The 22,280-nt window shown below is 39.0% G+C and overlaps 1 protein-coding gene across 1 annotated transcript in view; it reads right to left on the bottom strand.

Moving 5' to 3' along the window:
• Window positions 1–1,163: 1,163 nt before the first annotated feature.
• Window positions 1,164–22,280, bottom strand: part of gabbr1a (gamma-aminobutyric acid (GABA) B receptor, 1a) — a 70,322-nt gene continuing 49,205 nt past the window's right edge. The window contains exons 15-23 of the mRNA XM_062422660.1: window positions 19,373–19,523; window positions 15,143–15,275; window positions 12,560–12,676; window positions 11,099–11,209; window positions 8,991–9,084; window positions 6,275–6,402; window positions 4,073–4,201; window positions 3,085–3,228; window positions 1,164–1,448 (exon numbers count right to left, since the gene is read on the bottom strand). Coding sequence (XP_062278644.1) covers window positions 1,164–1,448; window positions 3,085–3,228; window positions 4,073–4,201; window positions 6,275–6,402; window positions 8,991–9,084; window positions 11,099–11,209; window positions 12,560–12,676; window positions 15,143–15,275; window positions 19,373–19,523 — 1,292 coding nt within the window. The remainder of the gene's footprint in view (window positions 1,449–3,084; window positions 3,229–4,072; window positions 4,202–6,274; window positions 6,403–8,990; window positions 9,085–11,098; window positions 11,210–12,559; window positions 12,677–15,142; window positions 15,276–19,372; window positions 19,524–22,280) is intronic.

A 22,280-nucleotide genomic window follows, 5' to 3' on the forward strand; every position in this document is an offset into this window, starting at 1 on the left:
CCAGCATCTCACCACATGCATGAAATATAAATCGGCTTTCCTTTTCGGGATGCAGAAAGTACAAATTATTCTTCTGGCAAATGGGAATTTTGAGTTTCCCAGCTTTTTAATCCCTACCTGCAGTGACTGTGGCTGCAGGAGTGGCCAATGATATTAAAGATAAGATACATTAGATCTAGGATAAGGGATTTATTTGATGGCTGTACTGTACCACTAAATAGATATTACTCGAATCTCAAAAAATACATTGTAAAACCTCATTTCAAATGGCAAAAACTATCAAAATTGTTCTTACACATCAGCAAGCTTTGATAATATTCTCCTTTGAAATGGGTCTATTGTAATATTAGTTCGTACAGTAAGTTTGTACATCAGCAAAGGGCTGCTTCTATAAGATGCCGTGCTGTTGTTGAATACACAGTCCTCACACCAGGCATCCATACATATGTGCCAAGCTCACTGGACCTTCTAAATTATGGCTATTTAATAATGCACATTATCACTTTTCAGTGAAACCAGTATTCCACACGGTCGAGGAAACATTGGAAAAACTGTACATTGCTTTGTCCCTTTGTAAATTCATTTTTCACAACTCTCCTGAAAAGTAAACAGATAATTGAACATCAATTCCATGACAAAACAGATCTGATATTACAGAACAATATAAATCACTACTGTATGTGCTTGTCTAGTCAACAAACTCGAGAGACAAAAGGTGGAGACGATATAGCAAAGACACAAACACAAACTTTTCCTTGTAAGATCCTCGACGCGGTGTCTCCACAACAGAACGAGATAACAAATGAGGGAGAGGAATGATTAAGAGATCTATCCGTGCACTCGACCTTTAAAAAGACCTCCAGTGCTGCTATAGTCTGAGATGTGCTTGTTGCCACTTCGACCAGTCACAAGTGCCTTGTTGTTGGTCTGAACACAGTGAGATCAAAACTGTGAGGACGGGTGTTACCTGCGTGACTCTCAAAAGCTGCCAAGTGTAAAGCACACCCCTGTATATATTTGTGCTTCCACACTGTATTTCAAAACAGTGTCTCTACGCTGCTGTGCTCATCACCGAAACAAGTGAAAGTCACAGTGTCTTGTGGTGTTTTGTGTCCCCCGTGTGCACTGTGCGACTGTCTCCCCCCTTCCCCCCCGTGCCTCGCCTATTTATACAGCAGTGGGATCTGGCTGTTGTGACAGTGATTGCGACTCATCTTGCTGTCCGCCGGGTACAGGTTAGAGGAGTTGGAGAATGACGGAGGGAGGGAGTGATTGTCCGTGGTGGGGTTGGGGTAACCGGGCGGGGGAAGCAGAGATTTGGGATCCGGTTGGGATGAGGGTGGCGGGGAGTTGTGGTTCTGATTCTGGCCTGTAGAAGGTCGGCGGCGGTTGCGTAAAGCCTGTCTCTCCGCCAGCTGGTTGCGGAGTGCCGATACTCTCTCTTCTTTCTAAAGACACAAAAAGAGGAGAGTAAGTTCGTTGTAAAACTGTCATGTCTACAAATTAAAATAATTTATAAGAATACCTGTTTATCATTTTCACAAACAATCATGACAAATAAAACATTTCTTTTGAGACTGAATCTGAGTTTGTCACACGGTTGTTATAATCTCTGGCATGTTTTCCTGTCTCATTAAAGTGCAGATGCCACTGTTGCCAGGAAACAGTCCTAGACCCCCCCCCCCCTCCTTTTTTGACAATGACTGTTCAAATGGAAAACTGTATGTATGAGCCACATGAGCACAACTGAAGAAAACCATCTTTACAAGCTGCAAGAAAGTAAAAAACACAAGCGCCCCTTTTCCACAAACCTCCAAGGAAGAAAATATTGAATGATAACCTTTTCATATGCGGGAACAAGCTTCCATTGTTGTACAAGTAATCTCCCGTCTGGCTTAATAGCTGCATGAACCCATTGAGCAATTTAGAGTGGAAGGATCTCCTAGCACAAATACATGTGGGCATAGGGGACCTTCTTAACAATAATCTCAATACATTCATGAATCAATGCCCAGAATAACTGGATTTTAGGTCCAAAATACAAAAATTAGCATGCTCTCCTCTGTGTATGTTCCACAGGCAGGAACACCGGCATCAAAAAAATACTTCTTCCCCGTTCTAAAACTGTATTTCTTTGTGAATTGTTCAGTGATCTCTTGTCATTTTCCAAATAAATGTTGAGTATTTTTTATATACAAATCCCGGTCTTTTCTCTTCCTGTGAAACGTTGTCAAACAGTATGTCTGATGACTCATCGTGAAGTCAGGAGCATGCATGTAAATGTATCTAAACAAATGTGATTTTGCACAATGGTCTAACAACACCCATCATATAAAACCACACCCGACTGCTTGTGGCTGTTAATAGCAACCAGAGAAAAATCACAGTGGGAGTTGTGTGTTTGGATGTAAGTGGGAAAAACGGATTATTTTCATTATCAATTAATTGAGTAATTGTTTTGTCTATAAATACGCAGAAGTGCTAACACTGCTAAGGGAGGTGTGTGTGACCCTAACCCAAACTTTCTTGTAGAAATCCTTTTTGCAATTGCAATGCTATCATATCAAACTGGGGAATACATCACAGCACGGAAACTAAAGACACTCTAACTTCCTTTTGACTGTGACTTTAAATTTGGCTGTGTATAGTTTGGAGGGAGTCCAATAAACTCTTATTAATGTTTCCGAAGTCTAGGAAGCGTGCACATGACTCATGATAATGTGAAGTATTGACACAATCCTGTTCTGAAAATTATATCCCAATACCTTTTCCATTTTATTTCAATTAATTATTGGAGCTTCACTTCTGCAATTAATTCACTGAATAAAAGAAAGATGCTTCCATAATTTTCTGTATCACAAAAATCACACACATAAAAATCAGTATTTATGTTTTCTAGATGAATATAAATGTGTGTACTACCTATGCCCATGAATATCTGTATTATAGATTGTGTGCCTCCAAGATGACTAAAATGTTAACCAATATGGAAATATACAGTATATGTCCAGCATTTGGATGTGAATGGTCAATAATAATGTGGATGTGTTTCTATAATTAGATATATATATATAATGTCTTCACCTCCTGGATGATCTTTTGCAGCTCCCTGTTTTCTCTCTCCAGCTGCCTGGATTTCTCCTCGTCGTTGTTGTTGGTGGACGAGCCGGTCTTCAGAGTGTCCTGCTGCTCTGACTGCCACTCACCACGGGTGATCAGACGCCGCATCTAGATCGCCACAGGAACAGGAAGTCAATAAAGAACAAAAGAAGAGTACCTTGATCTGAATGAAAAATGCACGTGTTTAAAACATCGAATGAGAGCATATTTATAATATTTTCAGACTTTTAGCCAAATCTGCCACATTTTTTCTAAAGGCGTAAAAATGTTTTCATCATTGTGGTGAATTGAAAGTGCTGCTCCTTGTTTAATTTTTTTCTTATTTTGGCAATATCTTTGATGCTCAGCGCTCAACAACGTGCTGTGGCTTCCAGAAATAGCCAAAATCAAATAGCGGTGACGATATTGTGATGTTCCCTTCTCGTGTGTTCAGTTAATGAGGTTTGAATTTCTGTAGGTGGCACTCTTTCCTCTGTCGGCACAGTCCACAGCTGTGTGCACAACCCTGCCCTTCTTCCGTTTATTCCAAACAAATCGTTGCTTCTATCAAACTATCAAATATTTCAAATATTTAATGTCAAATATTTCTTTTTGAAGCAAGCTAGTTATTTCCTGTGTCATTTTTTGGCCCCTACAGTTTACAGCAGCTTCAAATGTGAAGTGTGAATGTTATATCATCAATTCACAATGACATTTCACAAATGACTGTTACTTGAATGGTGAAATTACGGAGTGATTTAAGTAGATCAAATAATGCACTGGACTCAAATATCAAAGCCTGTTTTTCCAATGCAGAGCAGTCCAAATGAATAATATGAACTTCCAGAAATCGTTGAACTTCTCTTCCTAAAGACACTGAGATGGACACTTTTGACCTTTGCTTTTATTGCAGTATGAGAGTAACTGTCAGTGAGAAGCAGCCCCTTTAGGTGTCAGTCACAAGTCAGAGTACCTTGGGTACAAAAAGCACCACCAGAGTGATGTATGCAGAGAAGACAATTGCTAGAGAGGCAAAAGCAAAGGAGGCGTCCTGCTGCGACGACAGGATCATAGTCACTGGAGCCGTGATCAGGCACAACACCTGCAGGAAGGAGAAAGACGGAAACAGAGAGAGAGAAACAGAAAAAAAAGAAGAGCATGAACAAAGGAAGACGAAAAGCGAGAGTGAGGTTTAAAGTAAAGAGCAGGAAGGGTAGGTGGGGGGGAGGAGAGGAGGTGGAGGTGGAGAATAAAGTAAAGTTGGAGAGCGAGAGAATGAGAGAGGAGGAAAATCACATCCATAAAAGCAAGAGGCATCTGTTTATCATTCTGGGGAGGGCTCCCATGTGAAAACAGCATTAAAAAGTCATGACTGAAGTGGCAATGGCGCGCTGACAATCACCACATTGTCATCTCATCAGGGCCTCGAGCTCGCAGCTTAGCGAGGAGGAAGGAGGTCCCTTTACAGACACCATTAACTATTGACATCATCATAAAACAGAAATGTGTATATCATAATACAAAATAATAACATTAGACTTGTCTAACATTATGTGAATGTGATGAAATAAGCATGCAAGCGCTCACACTTGCTTAGCTGCATTTACTGCTCTCATAAATAACCATGAATGATATATCAATGATGCACCCTCTGCTTGACAGAAGAGGCAAGATCAATCCATTTATTAATTACAAATCCACAAAGTATGAGTTGATAAATGTTTGGATGTTTGGATGTTTATGACGATGCTTCCTCTTTTATTTATTCATAGAAATCTAGGCAAGCACGGGAAATTTAGTAAAAACCAAAGAAAATAAATTAAAGTTTGTCTGCTATTGATCAAAACAGCTCAAGACTGTCAGGGAATGGTAGCAGGGATTTGTCCTGAGTGGCTAAAGTGAACATAATGGCAGCTATTTCAGTATAAAGTGCATCCTAGGTGCCTCTGTTTAAGATGATTCAATTGCTATTAACAGCCACTGAAAGATTTTCTTGTCTGATGACTGGGTTTACCGCTGCACTTTGGTGCCCAAATGGGTATATTTTTAAACGTATTGGTGCCATATAGGGAAAGGTAATAGCTCTATGAAAAGCACTGTGTATGTGATCACCAATATCCACACATTTAAGATAACAACATGAACAGTTTTCTGTCCCTATATTCGCTCAGCCCTAACACTCAAGTACAAAGCATTCAACAAAAAAAAAACTGAGGTATACTTGAGTCACCGGGAAATCCAATTGAAAGCTTTTAGGTTGTTTTTAAAACCAAGACTTTCGAGATATGACTGTTAGTTTCATGACACCACAAGCATTATAAGCATCAAAATGTGTGATTCATACAAGACTGCAGCTTGTGCTGGCAGTACTATGATATGGACGGAAACGCATACAGGAATCCGTGTTTTAGAGAATAAAGTTACTAAAGATGTACTTGTGGAAAAGTTTGAATTATTTCATATATTAACCTGTTTGTGTGTCTCATATTGCTCCAACCAATTACTACACCAGCATATACTTTTCAGTATCTTTACATTAAATCATCAATCTTTGATGTTCAGCATATCCCTTAGGTAATTTTGAGAGGAGAAGTTGTAATATATATTCTTTTGTGCCCACAATGGACTTTTTGCTGCTCAATTCTTGAAGATTGAAGAAACCTACTAGACATCAAAACCTAATTAGCTAAAAAACAATTACTGTTTTACACTCCACTGTAGCCACACATTTGAATGTGATAATCACGTTGAGGCAGTTAGCTAGTCATATAAGAAACATGCACCACAGAGGCATTAAAATAGCATTAAGTTATCTATGAACTCCATTAACTGCACTGAGTTGTCCCGTGAGAACAAGGCTTTTAAGGCACTGCAGCTGAAATGTCCTGAAATGCTGGTCAGTTGCCTGTTTTTTTCTAAAGTGAGCAGTAAAGTGGCTTCTGGACAGAGATCTCAGCACCAAGAGAAGTAATAATGGAGGCAGGGGCGTTGATTAACCCCCCACATATATACTGCAACCATTCTGTGCTATGGGGCAATGAACATCTTACTTATAGCCACTTTAACGTTATACAGTGTGCTACAGAAAGCTCTTTGCAGAAAGCAGTGTGTGCGGAGAGCAGCACCCAGAAACAGGAGTTTAGGCGTGACGGTGTCGTTTCTTTTTCGGACTCACAGCAACGTTGTAAATAGCCATCCCCACGGCCCGATGGTCATTGATCTTCTCTGTGGAGACAGACTTGGTCTCGTAAGCCAGAAATATCCCCAGCAGCAGCAGCAGACCCTTGTAGCCATAAACAACACCTACAGGAAGAGAGAGAATGCGGGTAAAGGAGTAAATGATTGAGCCAGGATTTCATGTACACAAAAATATATATTTTGTGAAAGCACTAAGGACCGTAATTCAATGAATGCAGAGCCGATGCAAAACACTGACTGTAAATCTAGTAGTGCAGACATAATGAGATCGGAGCAGAAGTGAACAGAATCAGTTACACAGCACGACAACAGTTAATATGATTGATTATCTGATCATATTAACATGAAAAACACATTCAATATTCACATTTTGGTGTTATTTTTTGAATTGTGGTCAAGTTGCCTAAGGTGGGGTATGTGAAAGGGACTACCACACATCCTGTAAAAACAGCTGTATAGTATCTTTTGAAGCTCTGAAGGGGGAGATTTCTAAAATACTCAGCCAATCACTGGGTTATCTTGGATTAGACACTACAAATTCAGAACAGAAAGCCTCAGGTTCAACACTATTGGTCTGACATTTTTGATATTATCTCTAAAGTCCTCTAATCTAGAACCAGATCTTTTAATCATCCTCGGCTCATCAGAATCAACAATGACTCTGACTTAAGCTCAGAAATTCCCTTTTTTTCCTTTTCTTTTTAAAAATTTTCTAGTAAACATGCAATTTATAATTTCCTGCCACTAGGGGTCTTTCCATCAGAAATATAACAAAAGACGGAGCTTGATGACTTTCTGAAGTGTCATGGGAGTTGTTTTCTCCATTGTTAAACAACCAGCTCCTCCTAGTTAAAATACATTCAGTGCATCTTGAAGGAGTTTTTTTTTACCAAGAGCCGAATTATCCTCTTAAAAACAAATGGATCCAGTAATTAAAACAATTAAAAACACAGAATAAAGAGCCAAGCTGCCGCTAGCATTTGCTCAGCTTGTTTCTCTGATAACTTTCTTTGATATCTAAAATCCTTCATCTGGAACAATAATGTCAGTACACAACTCAACACAAGATATATAAAGTAGGACTAGTCATTTTTAGACATTGTAATGTGGAAATGTTATATATTGGGCCTTAAGGCAAAAACTAATCATCACACATTGGAATAAAACCATTACGATGTAGCTAAAATGAATAATTGATTAACAACACATAATTAGAAAAAGATTTGATTTGTTTTAGGAAACACACAATTTGATAGATTTGACAGCCCCTTCTTAAGTACACTGCAGCTGAAAACTGTAATACAAACTACATTTCCCATCTATAACCTTTCACACTATCACACAGATGTGGAAGAATGTGAGTGAGTGAAAAGACACTAAATAAACTTTGGTGGTTTAAGGTAACGGGTGCGAATATTTAGACTTTTCTCCTTTATTCACCCTTATTTCCATCTCAGTTTATTTAGCAATTATTACTATTGAATTTGCCCTTTTTTAAATGTTCCCTTAGTTCTTTTATTATTACACCAGTATAACACATCCTTTGGTTTGAAAATTGTTAAACTATTAACAGCTGATTCATTGTTATCTGTATATTTAACCAAACTGCTCGATAAAAATGTCTTCAGCAAAAAGCCTGAGTTTTAACTGACAAGTGTGAAGTTTGAACGATGTGTGCATTTACCACACAGGGATTATTATGCATTATGGGAATTGTAGGCTAATGAGCTTCTGGAGCTTGATCTATAGTAGCAATTAAAGGGAGCGTACTGTAGGACTGCCTGTACAGCATTGATTTTGACCTTCTCTTTTTTTTTTAAACTGTCTCAGGCAAATCCCTCACCTATATCAATTGGTGAAAGTGTGATGCTAAATTGCTGGAGTGCCCTTTTAATTCATTTCTTCAGATATAAAATCTATGAAAAAATCCCTACAGGGAGACAAATTATAGGGTCATGTAAATGACTTAACGTGTTCTTTGTTTGCTTCTAGCATAGATAGGAAATAGTGAGGGGGTATGTGAATACGATAGAAATGTGCAGAGGTAGAGAACCGAAAATGTAAATAGAAAAGAGCAAAAAGGTTAAATATGTGGAACACCACTCAGAGCTAGACAGACTGACAGAGAAAAGAGGATATAACAGTGAAAGTGAGAGAAGCGGGGAAGAAAAGAATAAGTTTGAGACGTCTTCAGACTGTCCATTGTTTCTTTATACCGCCTGATATTAAAGCACCATCTTTTCTTCCCTCAGAAAGGAAATGCTATGGGGCAATGGCCCAGTTTGTGACCCACATTATTTGAATTTCAGCACCATTATACTTTCATAAGAGCTGCCATGCTAAGAAAGACAGCAGAGAGACAGACAGGAAGAGAAACAGAGAGCGAGAAAGAGAGAGAGAGAGAGGGACTGCGTGGGCTGACAAAAAGAGAAGCAAAGAGGGAGAAAAGCGAACCAGAAAAGAGGAATCAAACGTAAGGGGGCGGCGGGGACAGAGGGTGGGGGGCTGAGATATGAGACCTGTTTAATTCAGAGTGAATGGCAGTGACGTGTCTGTGTGTGCGTGCATATGTGCCAGCATATGTCTACGCGTGTGACAAAGATATTCAAAAACCAAAGCAGGGCAAAGAGTGAGAGAGAGACAGATTGAGTAAAGAGGGGGTAAAACATGAAATATAAGGAGAGAACAGATACCGAGCCATGTGTTCATCTTCTCTGAGCTGCAGTGCTCCAACAAGGGCTGAATCAGGACATCCAAATCTTCTTTAGGGGCCTCCTTAGTGAACTTCTACTCACATGGCAGACCGAGAGAAAGGAAAGGATAAAGAGATAGAGAGAAAGAGAGACAGGGAAAGGGGGAGATAATAAGAAACGATGAGACAGCAGCACACTGGTGAAGGAGGCAAAAATGCATTGTAAGCATAAGCACCCGTGACTGCACAGTTGATCCCCTCGGGTAAACAGGTCCTTCCCACAAGTCAGATATAGATGACTGAATTAAAACTGTATCAGATATCCAATAATTATAATATTAAAAAATTCAATATAAGGCTTGACTGTAGTTGAAGTCAGTCTTGTGCAGATTTAGGCTGGTGATGACATTTCGCTCTTGTTCCAACAGATCTTTCATTCACCTTTTGTAAAATTCTTTGTCTCCAAAATGAGTGTAAGGTCATATACAGATGAGGTTTTTCCTTATTAGTCCTCATTTGTAAAATGTTTCCACACACTGAAGGAATCCTTGGAGCTTCATGGTGTCTTTCAGCTCATTGCTCATTGTTCTCTTTATTGTTTTGGCTCAGTCTCACTGATCTCATAGCGTAGTTTTCTGTAAAAAAGCTTTTAATGCTATATCTGCCCAGCAACAAACAGTAGATACACAAGGTTAGCTACTTGCTGGTGATCATAATGAAGCATTTAGCAGCTAAACAGCCAGATATTTCCCCCAGGATATAGTGGAGTATAAAACCAAAGCTAAATTAAGAATGAATACTTGACTTAACATTCATCAGTTGGACACAAACAGGACTGCAAATGACTGTGTAATGTGCAAACAGTTGCCATATCATCATCTAAAGTTTATAGTATAGGAAGGCTTTGTTCACAGCTTGTTTCCTCTGCCCTCAAGTGGCCAAAAAGTCAGTAATTGCTGGTTTAAAGACTCCATAAAAAGGAGACATACAAAGCCTGAAAAACAGCATATCTTCAGTCCAGGCAAAACAATATCCAGCACACCTTAAGTGGTCTGCAGTTTGGAGCAGGTCTTTTTCACAGCAGACATTTTGAGTTTTCTGAAAGCGCATTTCCACCCACCTGTTTTTATGTGCATTTTCAGTTGAGCTTTTATACTTGGTGCTAGGGGGCAAAGTAATACATGCAAGGAATAAAACACAAAGGGGCAAAGTGAAATGGAAATAAATTTAGCCAATAATTGACATGAAGACATACATGAAACATGTGACTTTAAAGTCCACCGAAGCTTCCACTTTGCTGAAGAGACCCTTTGTACCTTTAGGAGTCCTAAATGTTAACTAATTTCACTAATTTCTTCTTCTGTTTTCTGGAAATTTGGATTAAATTTGTGTTACATTTGGTTGGAAACATCCCACATTTCTTTTAGACTTGTGTTTCAGTTTTTAGCTACTTAATGTTCAGCTTTTTTCACCAGATAGTGCTAGAAAAGGTTATGTGAGCTTGTTTTTATAACTGCTTATGAAGGTTGATCAGAGCAGCTCAGACTGAACCATACAGTAAATATAAAACAATGAGCTAAAAAGAGACTAAAATACACCATAAAGAGCTGGTTGATATTTGAGTTTGTTTAAGCAAGTCCTTTTAGTCAGTGTTAATAATAAAAAATATTGCGTAACGCGGGTTTATTTAGTTAAACATGACATTTCACGAGACCTTTGAAAGATAATTAAATTTTTTATGAGACAGGGAGTTCGTCCAAACTGTTTGTTAGGTCTGTTTGATGAATGTTGAATTTAACAAAGGTTTATTTACTATTTGAATACCAAAGGGTACCTTTCAATGTGCTTATCAAACACAAATACATATTATTATTCAAGTAATAAATGTCACCAATTTAGCGCTGGTGTTCGGCTGTGCTTTGTGAAATGACTTCATATTTATCTCTTAGATCCTGCTCTTTGAGTGTAAGATGAATCAAAACGAACAAACATTTCGATAAATGAAGCCCAGTGTCTAATTACTGCACTACTGACTTAGGACAGTGGGTACATGGTCTGTGAAAATGGGCGATGACACACAAATGATCTCATCTGTCTCTCGTACTCTACCTCCACTGTAACGTGCAGGGGATCCACAATCTGCCAGATCATGAGTGACAGGAAGTCGATAGCCAGCAACACTCCAACTGTTGCGTAGAGTTTCCATGGCTCCAAGTGTTGCTGTGTGAGTTTGAGAGCACACACACACACACACACACACACACAAACAACAGTCATCACTATCCAAGGGCATCACAAGCCAGTCCACAAACAAAGACAAACAACCAGGACAAATAACCCGACAGGCGTCCAGCGATTTCTGGGTGAGTGGGCAAGAATTGTCTTTCTGAATGCGTGTCTCTGAGTGTGTGCACACATGAGTGTGTCCAGATGTATTTCAGGAGCAGAGGGAGTTTGTGTGTGTTTGCAGGCGACACACAGAGAGCTGCGGTAGCTATGTTTATGCTGCCACCTCAAATCATCATTTATACACACTGAGATGACACTGCTTTTGTGTGGACAGCTTCTGAAGCGACCAACATCAATTCTATTATTCTTAACTTAAGCTATAATGAAAGCAATACAGCCGTAGCCGAGAGAAAAGCAACAAAACTTAGCTCTCCCACTTTCTTATACGACCACGCTGGCTAACTCCCGGCACCTCCAACATAGTAACAGCCATTCAACCGTGCAATGACTAAAACTGAGAAATAAAATAAAGAAGAAAACACATTACACAGTCTTAGGCGCCTCTTCACTTGAGTTGCATGAAAAATGATTTTGAAAAGCGCTCATTCTCCCCTCGATTTGTGAAACTTTCTTTAAATACTCATACAGAGCTCTCTGGCAAATTGCCCTTCTGTGGACATGAAGAGAGTTGAAAGTCAACCCGATTCGTTGTGCTTTGGCTCAAATAATAAACCCCCTGAAGGTTGGATTTCTGCATAGAACTTTAATACTCATCCATATTCATAAATATTCCATAAATGGCTTAATCTCTTATTCTTCTGATTAGGTCTTAGAAATTCCCACAACACATCGCAGACTGGCAGTATCTTTCTGGCTCCAGGATACACTATCTTCAAGAGGAGGTGCACACACACACACGCACAAAAACAAACACACACCCGCTCCTAAAACACACAAGCATGCAAATAAAGCTGATGACGTGGGATTTCAAGGCCCTGGTTATGTGTGTTATGTGTGCATATTCTTTGTGTGTGCATGTGTAAAGTACAGTATCTATGTCAGTGTGCGTCCAACACCCTTATCCCTGCACTCTCGCTACAAACCCGCCGTAGTGAATGATGCCGAGCTGGCCTCTTAGAAGCTTATGTTACTAGAAAGCCTGCAAAGATTCGAACAGAACTTTTTTTATCAGCCGGCGCCACACATGCTGCGTGGCCTGGCCTCCCTTTCCCATCCTTTCTCCGCTCTCCTGAGACGGCTGAGAGGCTTATCCCTCCCTGCCTACCACCCTCCAATCAACCTCCCTTCCTTTGCTTTCTCACTCCCCGCCTCCCTCCCTACCTTCTTCTTCTCCTTCTTCTCTTCCTTCTTTGTGAAGAGGGTGTGAACCCACCAGATCTTGGTGAACATGCTGCCGTACGCCAGGCTGAAGCCAAGCCCGAGGAGCCACAGGCGGAACTGGAAGAGAGACAGAGAGAAGAGGGGAGAGGTGAGATGAGGAGAGAAGAGGAGAGGACAGGGGATAAACGAGGTGGGGAGGCTGTGGCTCAGAGGTAGAGCGGGTCGCCACTAATCGGTGGATCAGCGGTTCAATCCCTGGCTCCTCCAATCCACATGTTGAAGTATCGTTGGGCAAGACACTGAACCCCAAACTGTGCCATTGGTTTGTGTGTGTGTGTGTGAATAAGCATTAGAAAAGCCTCCTAATGAGCAGGATGGCACAATGCATAGCAGCTTTTGCCATGTGTGTGTGTGAGAATTTTGGCATGTAGTGGTCAGAACACTAGGAAGGTATAAATGCAGTCCATTTACTATAAGAGAATTAGGAGAACATATGAAATGACAAAATCAGAAGAGGGATGAGGTGAGAAAATGAGGAGATGAGAGAAAGGGAGAGATACGATAAAGGAGGAGAGTGTAAGAAAGGAGAGAGTAGAGGTGAGAAAAACAGGAGAGGAGAGGAAGAGGAGTTGATAGATATATAGAAGCGTGAGAGGAGGGAGTTGGGGAGACTCCTGGAAAGGGTAGAGTAGGTGATGCAGAAAAGGTATATGATAAGGAGAGATGAAGAGAGCGGGTGAGAGCAGAGAGATGATGTAAGTTTGGGGAGATGGAGAGATTGCAGGAACAGACAAAAACAAAGCGATCCAGAGTAGAAGGTCAGATGTAAAGTGCCAAAGAATGGCAGAGCAAAAAAACGAGAGAGAATAACTGGACAGAGAAAGGAGGACAAAGAGCCAAAAAACAAACAAAAACAAACAAAAAAACTACAGAAATGGAAATCTCCCTCTTGTCTCCACAACACAAAGACCCAACATGGGTGACAGAGACGTACTCCTACTCCTCATTAGTGCCGGAGATCCCAGCGTCTGGGCTATGCTGGCACACAGCGGATCATGCCCGTACCACAGAATACCCAAATAAATAATAAATTATATCTGTGTTTAAATTTTCATCATCTTTCATCCACTAAGTGTACGTAATCAAAGTACTGAAATGACTGCTGATTGGTTTGCAGGTGTCAGCTTGTCACAGGCAGGAACGTCAAAACTGTCAGGGCGTCACGACATCTAAATCTGGGGTTGCTCAAAGTAGGCACACAATTTCACAGAAAGGTAAGGCTTTACTGAAACTGACAGTCGGTGCACACGACGCAACATTTGTGGGGGAAGAAATAACTGCAAGGTCCAGCAGCAACGTGAATCAAATGAAAAGAATCAATGTTGATTTAAGAAAGAGGTGTACTTTTTGTGTAACGTTGGTATAAATATATAAACTTTTGGATATTATACCTCAGCCTTCATTGACCTGCTTGTGCCAAAAATTATTCGAAGACGTTCAAGTTTATTTTAAATTTAAGTGGAGATGTAAAAGTTTCCAAAGATACCAAAGATGTTAGGCTGAATTTTGGTGAATTGCAGTTTTTCATTTTTCTAGCCTTAAAAGTAGGGAAAAAGGAGAAAACTGTTCTCTTCTCTTCAGTCCTCTAACATCATATTTTCTCAAAGGGATTAAATTGCTACCTTCAATAGACCTTCAATAGTTTATTATGAAATCAAGGTCTGAAATTTTTATTTTATATTCATTACTATTGTTATGATAAATGTGGAGAATACAGGGATAAAATTAACAGTAGCGTAGTGCTGCCACATTATTATTAAGTTGTCATTACAAGGTTTTTTTCTTGTTTTAAAAATATTTTTCATGTCATCTTTTCAGTACAAAGGATGGATGGATGGTCTCATCTGAAGCATGAAATAAAACTTAATCAAAGCATATAAACCAATCATTTACACTGTTTCTGGCTGATGTAAGCTATAATGTCACTTTAGGCACTGAGTGGATCTATTTTCTTATTTGAATGCTATATGAAGTTTCTTGTTATGACAGTTTACTAAATGTACATGTTATATTGAGTTATTTTTAATGAGATATGTTATTTTGTGAAATAACAAACATTTTATGATACATCAAGGTAGTGATATGCTGTTATTGAGAAATATTCCTTCCAAAAAAGCGAATAATTTTGCATTCAGTAATAATGAGAAAATATCTCAGCATTGCATGAAAAATATTTCATTATAACATGAAAACATATGTCAGAATGACACGAGAAATATCGCATTAGAACTTGAAAAGCATCTCATCTCTTTTTTCATTATAACAAGAAACTAAACCAATTTCTTGCTGTTGTGTTGACATCAAAACGCTGCTGTAAAGATGTTCAATTTTTTCTTTTCAAATTTCACATAATAAGCTTCTTTTTAACACATAATTTAAAAAAATAAATAAATCTATAAAAAAAACCCATCTCCTTTGTATTTGTACTCTTTTGTATTTTGAATTTACAGACAACATCCAGCCCTACTCTCAATCCTGCTGTCTGGCTCTTCTCAGCCTCCGTCTGTCTCTTTTTTCCGTTACCTGGCAAACGACGGGGAACTGTGATCTGTGAACGTGGTGGCCATCAATCCCCAGCGGGAACACTGCAGCCAGCGCCATCATGCAGCCCACCGCTGTCATGTTGTTCAGGTATGGCTGAGAGTTCTGGATGTAGCTGAAACACAGGGACACGCGTAAAAGACAAATCAAACACATTTCTGCTTAAAGATAAATATGCATTGATTGTGTCAGTGGCCTCGCTGTCAGCGCTTTGAAATGTCATCAGCTGCTGGTAATTAATCTCATGTTGATTTTTAATTTCATTTGTCATGTTTATTTCCTGACTAATTGGAGCTGAGAGAAAGCAACTTCCTGTTGTCTGTGTGCTGAGCAGTGCCGCCATTACAGGTGAAACTGGCTGCATTTATATTAGTTAAGTAAGGGGAGGTGGGGGGTTAAAACACTGACCATGGACATTAACATCCATCATTCCCTGTTGTCTCTCCACTGTTTCTTCCTATTTAGTGTAGGAGGCAGAACAGCAGCTATATTGTAATATTCTAGTTTTTTTTCTAATTAAGTGTAAATTGAAGCAATATAATTATCTGCACGGAAACAATGTGCTGTTTTCATGAGGACTATTTCTTTAGTTCCAATAAATGGACATTTACTGAGGAATGGCAGCCCCTTTTTTGCAGAGCCAAATGCAACAGTCAGTTATTTTTTACTCCTATCTTTCTCTTCTCTTCACCCAGGTCTGTTCTGCCTATTTTCCAAATATTTTAATGTGTCACAGCAGCTCCAGTCCAGTGCAGTATAATTGAGCCAGCCAGTTATATTTATCAGACTATATCTGTTTACAAAAACAGCCTTGTCAAATGAGTTTAATAGTCTTACCAAAAATCTCCCTCAGATTTTTCACAAGTCATTCAATCACTGATATTTAACTCATTATTCCTCACATATAGCCTTCATTAAGCAGGGTGAATACATGCAGTTCAAAACATATCTTCTCCTCTAACAGTGGTCCAAGTTCAACAACAGAAAACACTTTCCTTTTTGCTCAAGTATGTGCAACAAGCATAAAAGCAATCCAGCATCAATTTTTACTTTTGGCAAATTAGATATAGTGCAGGAGGGTTCATTTGCATTTTTAGTCTTAGAAAATACTATTTTTAAATAAATGCAGTAACACAAAGGTACCCCTGATGGGAATTTGTGTCAGGTTTATTCAGGTTATTATCTGTTTTGATCTAAATGCCCCCCAATCTGTGACTTTTTCTACAACTATAACTGACATTTATAAGAACTATATTGCATTTGCTATTAAGAAAAAAATGTTGCGAAATAGCTTTAAACTCAGGAGTAACACTAGCTGGTTAAAGGACCAATATGTAATATATTGACTGTACTAACTCATAAAATGACTATGATATTTTATCAAAAATGAAGGAAATATGCTTATTTGAAATACTGGCCTCTGGGACTGCAGATGAACATTAGCTATAAGCTAACATCAGTACAGTACATCAAGGTAACATTTATATTTAACGCTGTATATGGTTCCAATAAACAAATTACTACTATTACTAATACTACAGCCAGTATTTTCTTCTTTGAAATTTCCAGTCTGGTGTGGAGCATCTGTTTTTATTTCGGCCTGTGTGATTTGGCCCATTGCCCAGTCAACCTGATCGTGGTGCTGGCACGTCATTTTAACATATTACGTGCAGCTCACGTTCTGTGAGATCAGATTGATGCACATTTCAACCTGCATGAGATTTGAGTCTGGCGAAAAGGGGTTGGAGGGAAACAACTCTCCCGTATTTTTGATTTTAACATGACATTTTAAAAAAAAGAAATGTGTAGCCACTGTTTTCACTCGTAATATTTACCTCTCGACTCAAAACAAAAAATCCCCCCATGTCCATTCTCACTCTACGATTTAACAAAACAGCACTTCGCAACGATTTTACAAGGCCTCTGAAGCAGCACAGCTGAGGGTGACTGTAGCAGTAGCAGAATATGAATAATCCACTTTACTGAATGGTGGCAGAGTATCAATGATCGATAATTCAAAACTGGGATGAATAAAACCAACACTGCCTGCACAACTCAATACAACTGAAGCTGGGTAAGAAAGAAATCGGGTGAATGGATCCTTTATTATGTCATTCTGCCATGACAGCCACACTTTATTGTGTATGCCTTACAATCCTTATCATCCACATTTGTTTCTCTGCCTACATCTTTAACATGGGGTTGAAATTAGATCTTGTCATTGCACTGAAGCGTGGCTTCTAAGCGTGTTTAAACACTGTACTGTATGTCGAAATACTGACAGGCGATTAAAGGATAGTGGGGAAAAAAAGGAAATCATCATAATAAAAAAGAAAGTACAGAGATATCTACTGTATCTGTGCTTATTCAAATGCCATATTAGAGACAATCTCAGTGTGACAATATTTTCAAAAAACTCTGCATTCAAGGCTCATGTTTTTAACATAATCTGCAAATTTACCATAACACATATCTATCCAGCACAGCAGCTGTCTTCTGCTCTCTAGCTGGAGCTCATCCTGCAGCAGTAGGTGTGTCTTTTATTCTTTCATCCCATTGACCTGCCCTTGTGTTGCCCTGAGGCCGTGCAGCTTATTTACTGTACAGCCACACACTCATGCTGCCTGCATACAAACCACATATTGTATACACACATACACACACACACCTGGCCTCAATCCAACCTTTGATACCTTTGAAAAACCTTTAATGCTGTTTCATACTATGCATATATGATGTTCAATTCACTGCAGGAGTTATTTTCTGATCTGAAGAGCTGCTTTCTTCTCATATTATTCAGCGTGTCTTGTTGCTGTGTTCCACCGTGGTTGGAAAACATCACAGCTGACAGAAAATGTGGCTTTTCATTTTCTTTATTTTGAATTTTTTTGGATAACTAAAAGGAGGTTATTGTGTGAATCTGAGGTACTGAACTCTGATGTTTGCTGCTGATGTTTTAGATCGCTGGAAGATATTCTGTGATCAAACTCTGCTGTAGCTGCACTAGGGATCATCAAAGGATCACATGACTGGCCTGTCATGACTCAAACAGAAATGAGAGGCACAATAGCTGATATTTAAACAATGTCAGGGTGTTTTAGTTTTTAAAGATTTGCTCCTTTAAGACTGTGATTGCGTTTGACTTTTTCTTGTTTTTGAAGTGAATTGGTTTTGTATCTTTCTCTTTTAACAAGGCAGTTGGTGGCAAACTTGTTTTGTGAAAACAGCTTACTGAATAAATTTGATTTGATCTGACTCAGTGTTTAGGTTGCTGGAAGCAGCCCTTGCTGAAATTGTGTTTGAAATATAATCAAAGCTGGAAGAGGGCCTGACTGGCACACTGGAGTCAGCCGGAGATCCCCAGAGGAGAAAACCTCTCCAGCTCTCCGAAAACTACTGATAAGCCCGTGGACTTATGGGACTTTAAATCATTTTGACCCAGGTCAAACATAAAAATACTATGTCAGAAAGGCATATGCTGCGCTGGGTTTACAGACATATATTAAGCTCAGAAAACCTAGATCAAAAGGCATTTCTAAAGGAAGTCTATTTGCATTTGGTCTAGGGCTACGTTTAAGCTGTGACAATGAAACCAGCTGCTAGATTTGCAAAAGCCACACCCAAATCACTAACGTGGCAGTCTCTTAAGAAGCTGCAGTGCCATTCAGCGTTTATATTAACCTCTAAAGACATTAACCTCATGCTGAACATGTAAATTATTTTTTTCCTCTGTTTCATCCCACTTCACATTTTACAGAAACTCACATTCACACTCAGAGTACCAGCAAACTGAATGATAAGCTCTGCTGGAGCAGCGGGGGCTTGTTACAGGATGTCATTTCCATCATCGACTCTAATCTTTGGAGCCTTTGTAGCTCCTCAAACAGGTGACCTCCATAAGAGAAAAAAATCTCTCTAACCTCTGGGCCATTTAAATGATCAATTCCCATTATGTTCACCTTTTCTTTTTTTCCTTTTAACTGTGACCACCTTTAAAGAACAACTTTATTTTTATGAAATATGAGGAGTGGAAAGGAAAAAAAACTACAATCAATCAATCATGTACTGACATTACAATAAAACATCAAATTAAACAACATTCTATATAATATAATAATGAATGCACAAACAGTATTTTAGGTTTATTAGTGTGGGCCTGAGATTGGAAAGATGGAGCATGCATTCATTCCCATTCAGTGTTAGTGAACTTACCGGACGTTGCCATTATAGATGTTGAAGGTGAGACAGACGATGCCGAGCAAGATGCCGAGGCCGGCGAAGACGGACACGGCAGCAAACAGCTTTTGCGATAAGAACCTGTACTGTTCGTTAACCACTGTCCGATCAGCTGGAGGCCCAGCGCCTGGATGGAGAGAGAGCAAGAGAAAGAAGGAAACATGAAGAGAGAAAATGTTTCTGGTGCCATCTGCCTCCTACTCTGCATGATCTCCCAATTACAGTACCCAGGATACAGTCTACATCTCACAGCAATAATGGGATAATAACTTTTAAAGATCACCTTTACTTACAGCTCCATATAATTGCTTTTGACAGTTGGGGTTGAGATTGGACTTGGTTAAAAGCCCACAGAGGACTATACTTTGTGGCCCTATTAGATCATGCTGTAAAGCAGTTCCCACTGATGCACTTATATACAGTGTTATGTTAACCTACAGTGGCCAAAACCACAAGACATTAAGAAGTTTTTTATGTTTTTAAAGTATTTTCATTTAAACAAAAAAACATTTATTATATAAGATGTTATTAATTAAATACATACTGTATATAATATGTACAGTATACATACATGCAGCATGTAATCAGGTTTGGGTTTGGACTGTCAATGCATGACTCTGGGCAGCCCCCGCACAGACAAAATTAAGACAACTGCCCCGTAATTTGGAGGATAATCATGCTCTCAGTTTTAGAGTTCCCATAAGGCTTTAGGGTGTAAACACACAGTGTAACATTTCCATAGATTCAGTGAGAATACTGTTGGCTACAATGTTTATTTGTGTACATTATGGCAAAGTTGTGCCATTAAAAGTTTGCTGAATTATCTATCAGCAGTTCTGGTTGCATTGTGCTCATAAATGTACAGAAAACTATAAAACTTTAAAAAGTGATGATTCAGGTGAGTTCTGAAGCATCTTTTTCTATGATATCAACGTAGATTTATGGAATTTTCTTTTCGCAATACACATCCAAAATGATGATATATTCGGGGAGTGTGCTTCAAGTCATAACAATACGGATAACAATATGTGTCTTCTGTCTGTCTGTTCAAAATTGAGTTATGAGTCAAAGAAGGTGTACGAGTTTTGACGTCTCTCCCTCCGCAATCTTGGATTAGTTTTATAAATGAAAATTTGGATTAAAATGGATAGTGCACTGTGTTTCTCTCTCTTCTTTGATCAAACCTGGTACAAAGTCAGTCAACACTAGCCAAGAGTACAGTACATGAAAAATAACTTAGCTAAAACTAACTGATCGTTTCTAAAAACATATATTTAACCAGGGAAGTATCGCTGAGAGTCAGGCCCTCTTTCTCAGAAACACCATGTTCACATTTACACAGTTTAATCTGCTGACTACTGAGCAGCTCCACTGTAGCAGTTGGAGTTTAAGTGCCTTGCTTAAAGGGACCTCAGTGGAAGTAATAATGAAGGGGCAAGTGCTGCTCGTTTACTCTCTTCACCAAGATGTTTCATGCCGGTCCAGTCAAGACCAAAATTGCCCCATAACAAGCTTTTATGGAATGGAAAATGTTAAAATATAAAATTAAATTTGGCATTTGCGGATTTTAATTAATAATTAGCATGTTATTATTAGAGAACCAATTGCTGCAGTTAAGTGGAAACCTCATAATTTTCCATAATGATTGGATCATTGAGTCTTTTGAGATGTGATTCATATGAGACTGCTGCCAGGTTTATATCTTGTCATCAGCATTTAAAGAGACTCATGCATGCAACTGTAGTACAATATTCACCAGTACTTAACCACATAATTACATTAGACACAGTGAATACCAGATGAAGTTACACAGTATAAGTAAGAAGTATAAATTCTTTCTGCATGCTCACTCTCTTTATACGCTGCATAGTTGCACACTCTGTCTCCCTCTCTCTCTCCCTCTCATTGTTTCCTACATCAGTCAAATGTCATTTAAATGTCAATATCGTTAAATCAAATTCCCATCGCTAACAGAAACACCTGTTCACCCAAGCTGAGTGTGCGACAAGCATTCGACCAAGGTCAGAAGGAGTTTCCTGAAGCCAGTTTGACAAATTCAGATGGACGTGGGTTTAACTTGTGTCACGGCACTGGTCTGAAAGGAATTCATGACACAAACCCTGTTTACATGAACCTTTGAAAACTCCTCCACACACATTTTACAAGAGTTGAAAAGCCTGTTCAGACGTTGGAAATCAAGAAACCTTTAGACATTCAAACGTCTGAGTCGAAAGCGGTCAACAGCTCTTCATGCTGTGTAATATATTAAAGGAAATAAAGGAAGAATTCTTGGGATTATTGGGGTGCAGCAAGTTCAATAAAACTTTAACCAACAAGAACTCTCTGTGCACTTGTAGTCATGATTCTGACTATTATTATTTGCATTTATGCCCCAGGTGTCCATATTTTTACTCATATAAGTATATACAGCAGTGAACACATATACACTGCCCACAGATTAGCATACAAACCTGAACTCTTCCACTTCCTTTAAAGGATTGGTTCACAATTTTTCAAGTCTGTGCTAAAACAATCAGGTTCCCAAATTAACACTGACACATTCTTCTTGCCTTAATCATTTCTTTTGTTCAACCTGGCCATTAAGGGATCCCTTCATAATGCACCTTCTGTGTAAGTGATGGGGGACCAAATCCATCTGTGCAAAAATGTATTTTAAAGTTTATTTGAAGCTAATGTGAGACTTCAGCTGTTCAATTTAGTCAAATCAAGTCAATATCTTTCAAGGTTACAGGCGTTTTAGTGCCAAGTTCCCTCTTTGTTAGGATCCTTACACTACAGCTGAACAGGAAAACCCTTTGTTGAAACACAAAAGGGAATTTCTTACTAAAAACATGAACTGTGACTAAAAAAGATTGAAGAAGCT

Source organism: Scomber scombrus, chromosome 7 (genome assembly GCF_963691925.1).
Source record: "Scomber scombrus chromosome 7, fScoSco1.1, whole genome shotgun sequence".
NCBI classification, from domain to species: Eukaryota; Metazoa; Chordata; class Actinopteri; order Scombriformes; family Scombridae; genus Scomber; species Scomber scombrus.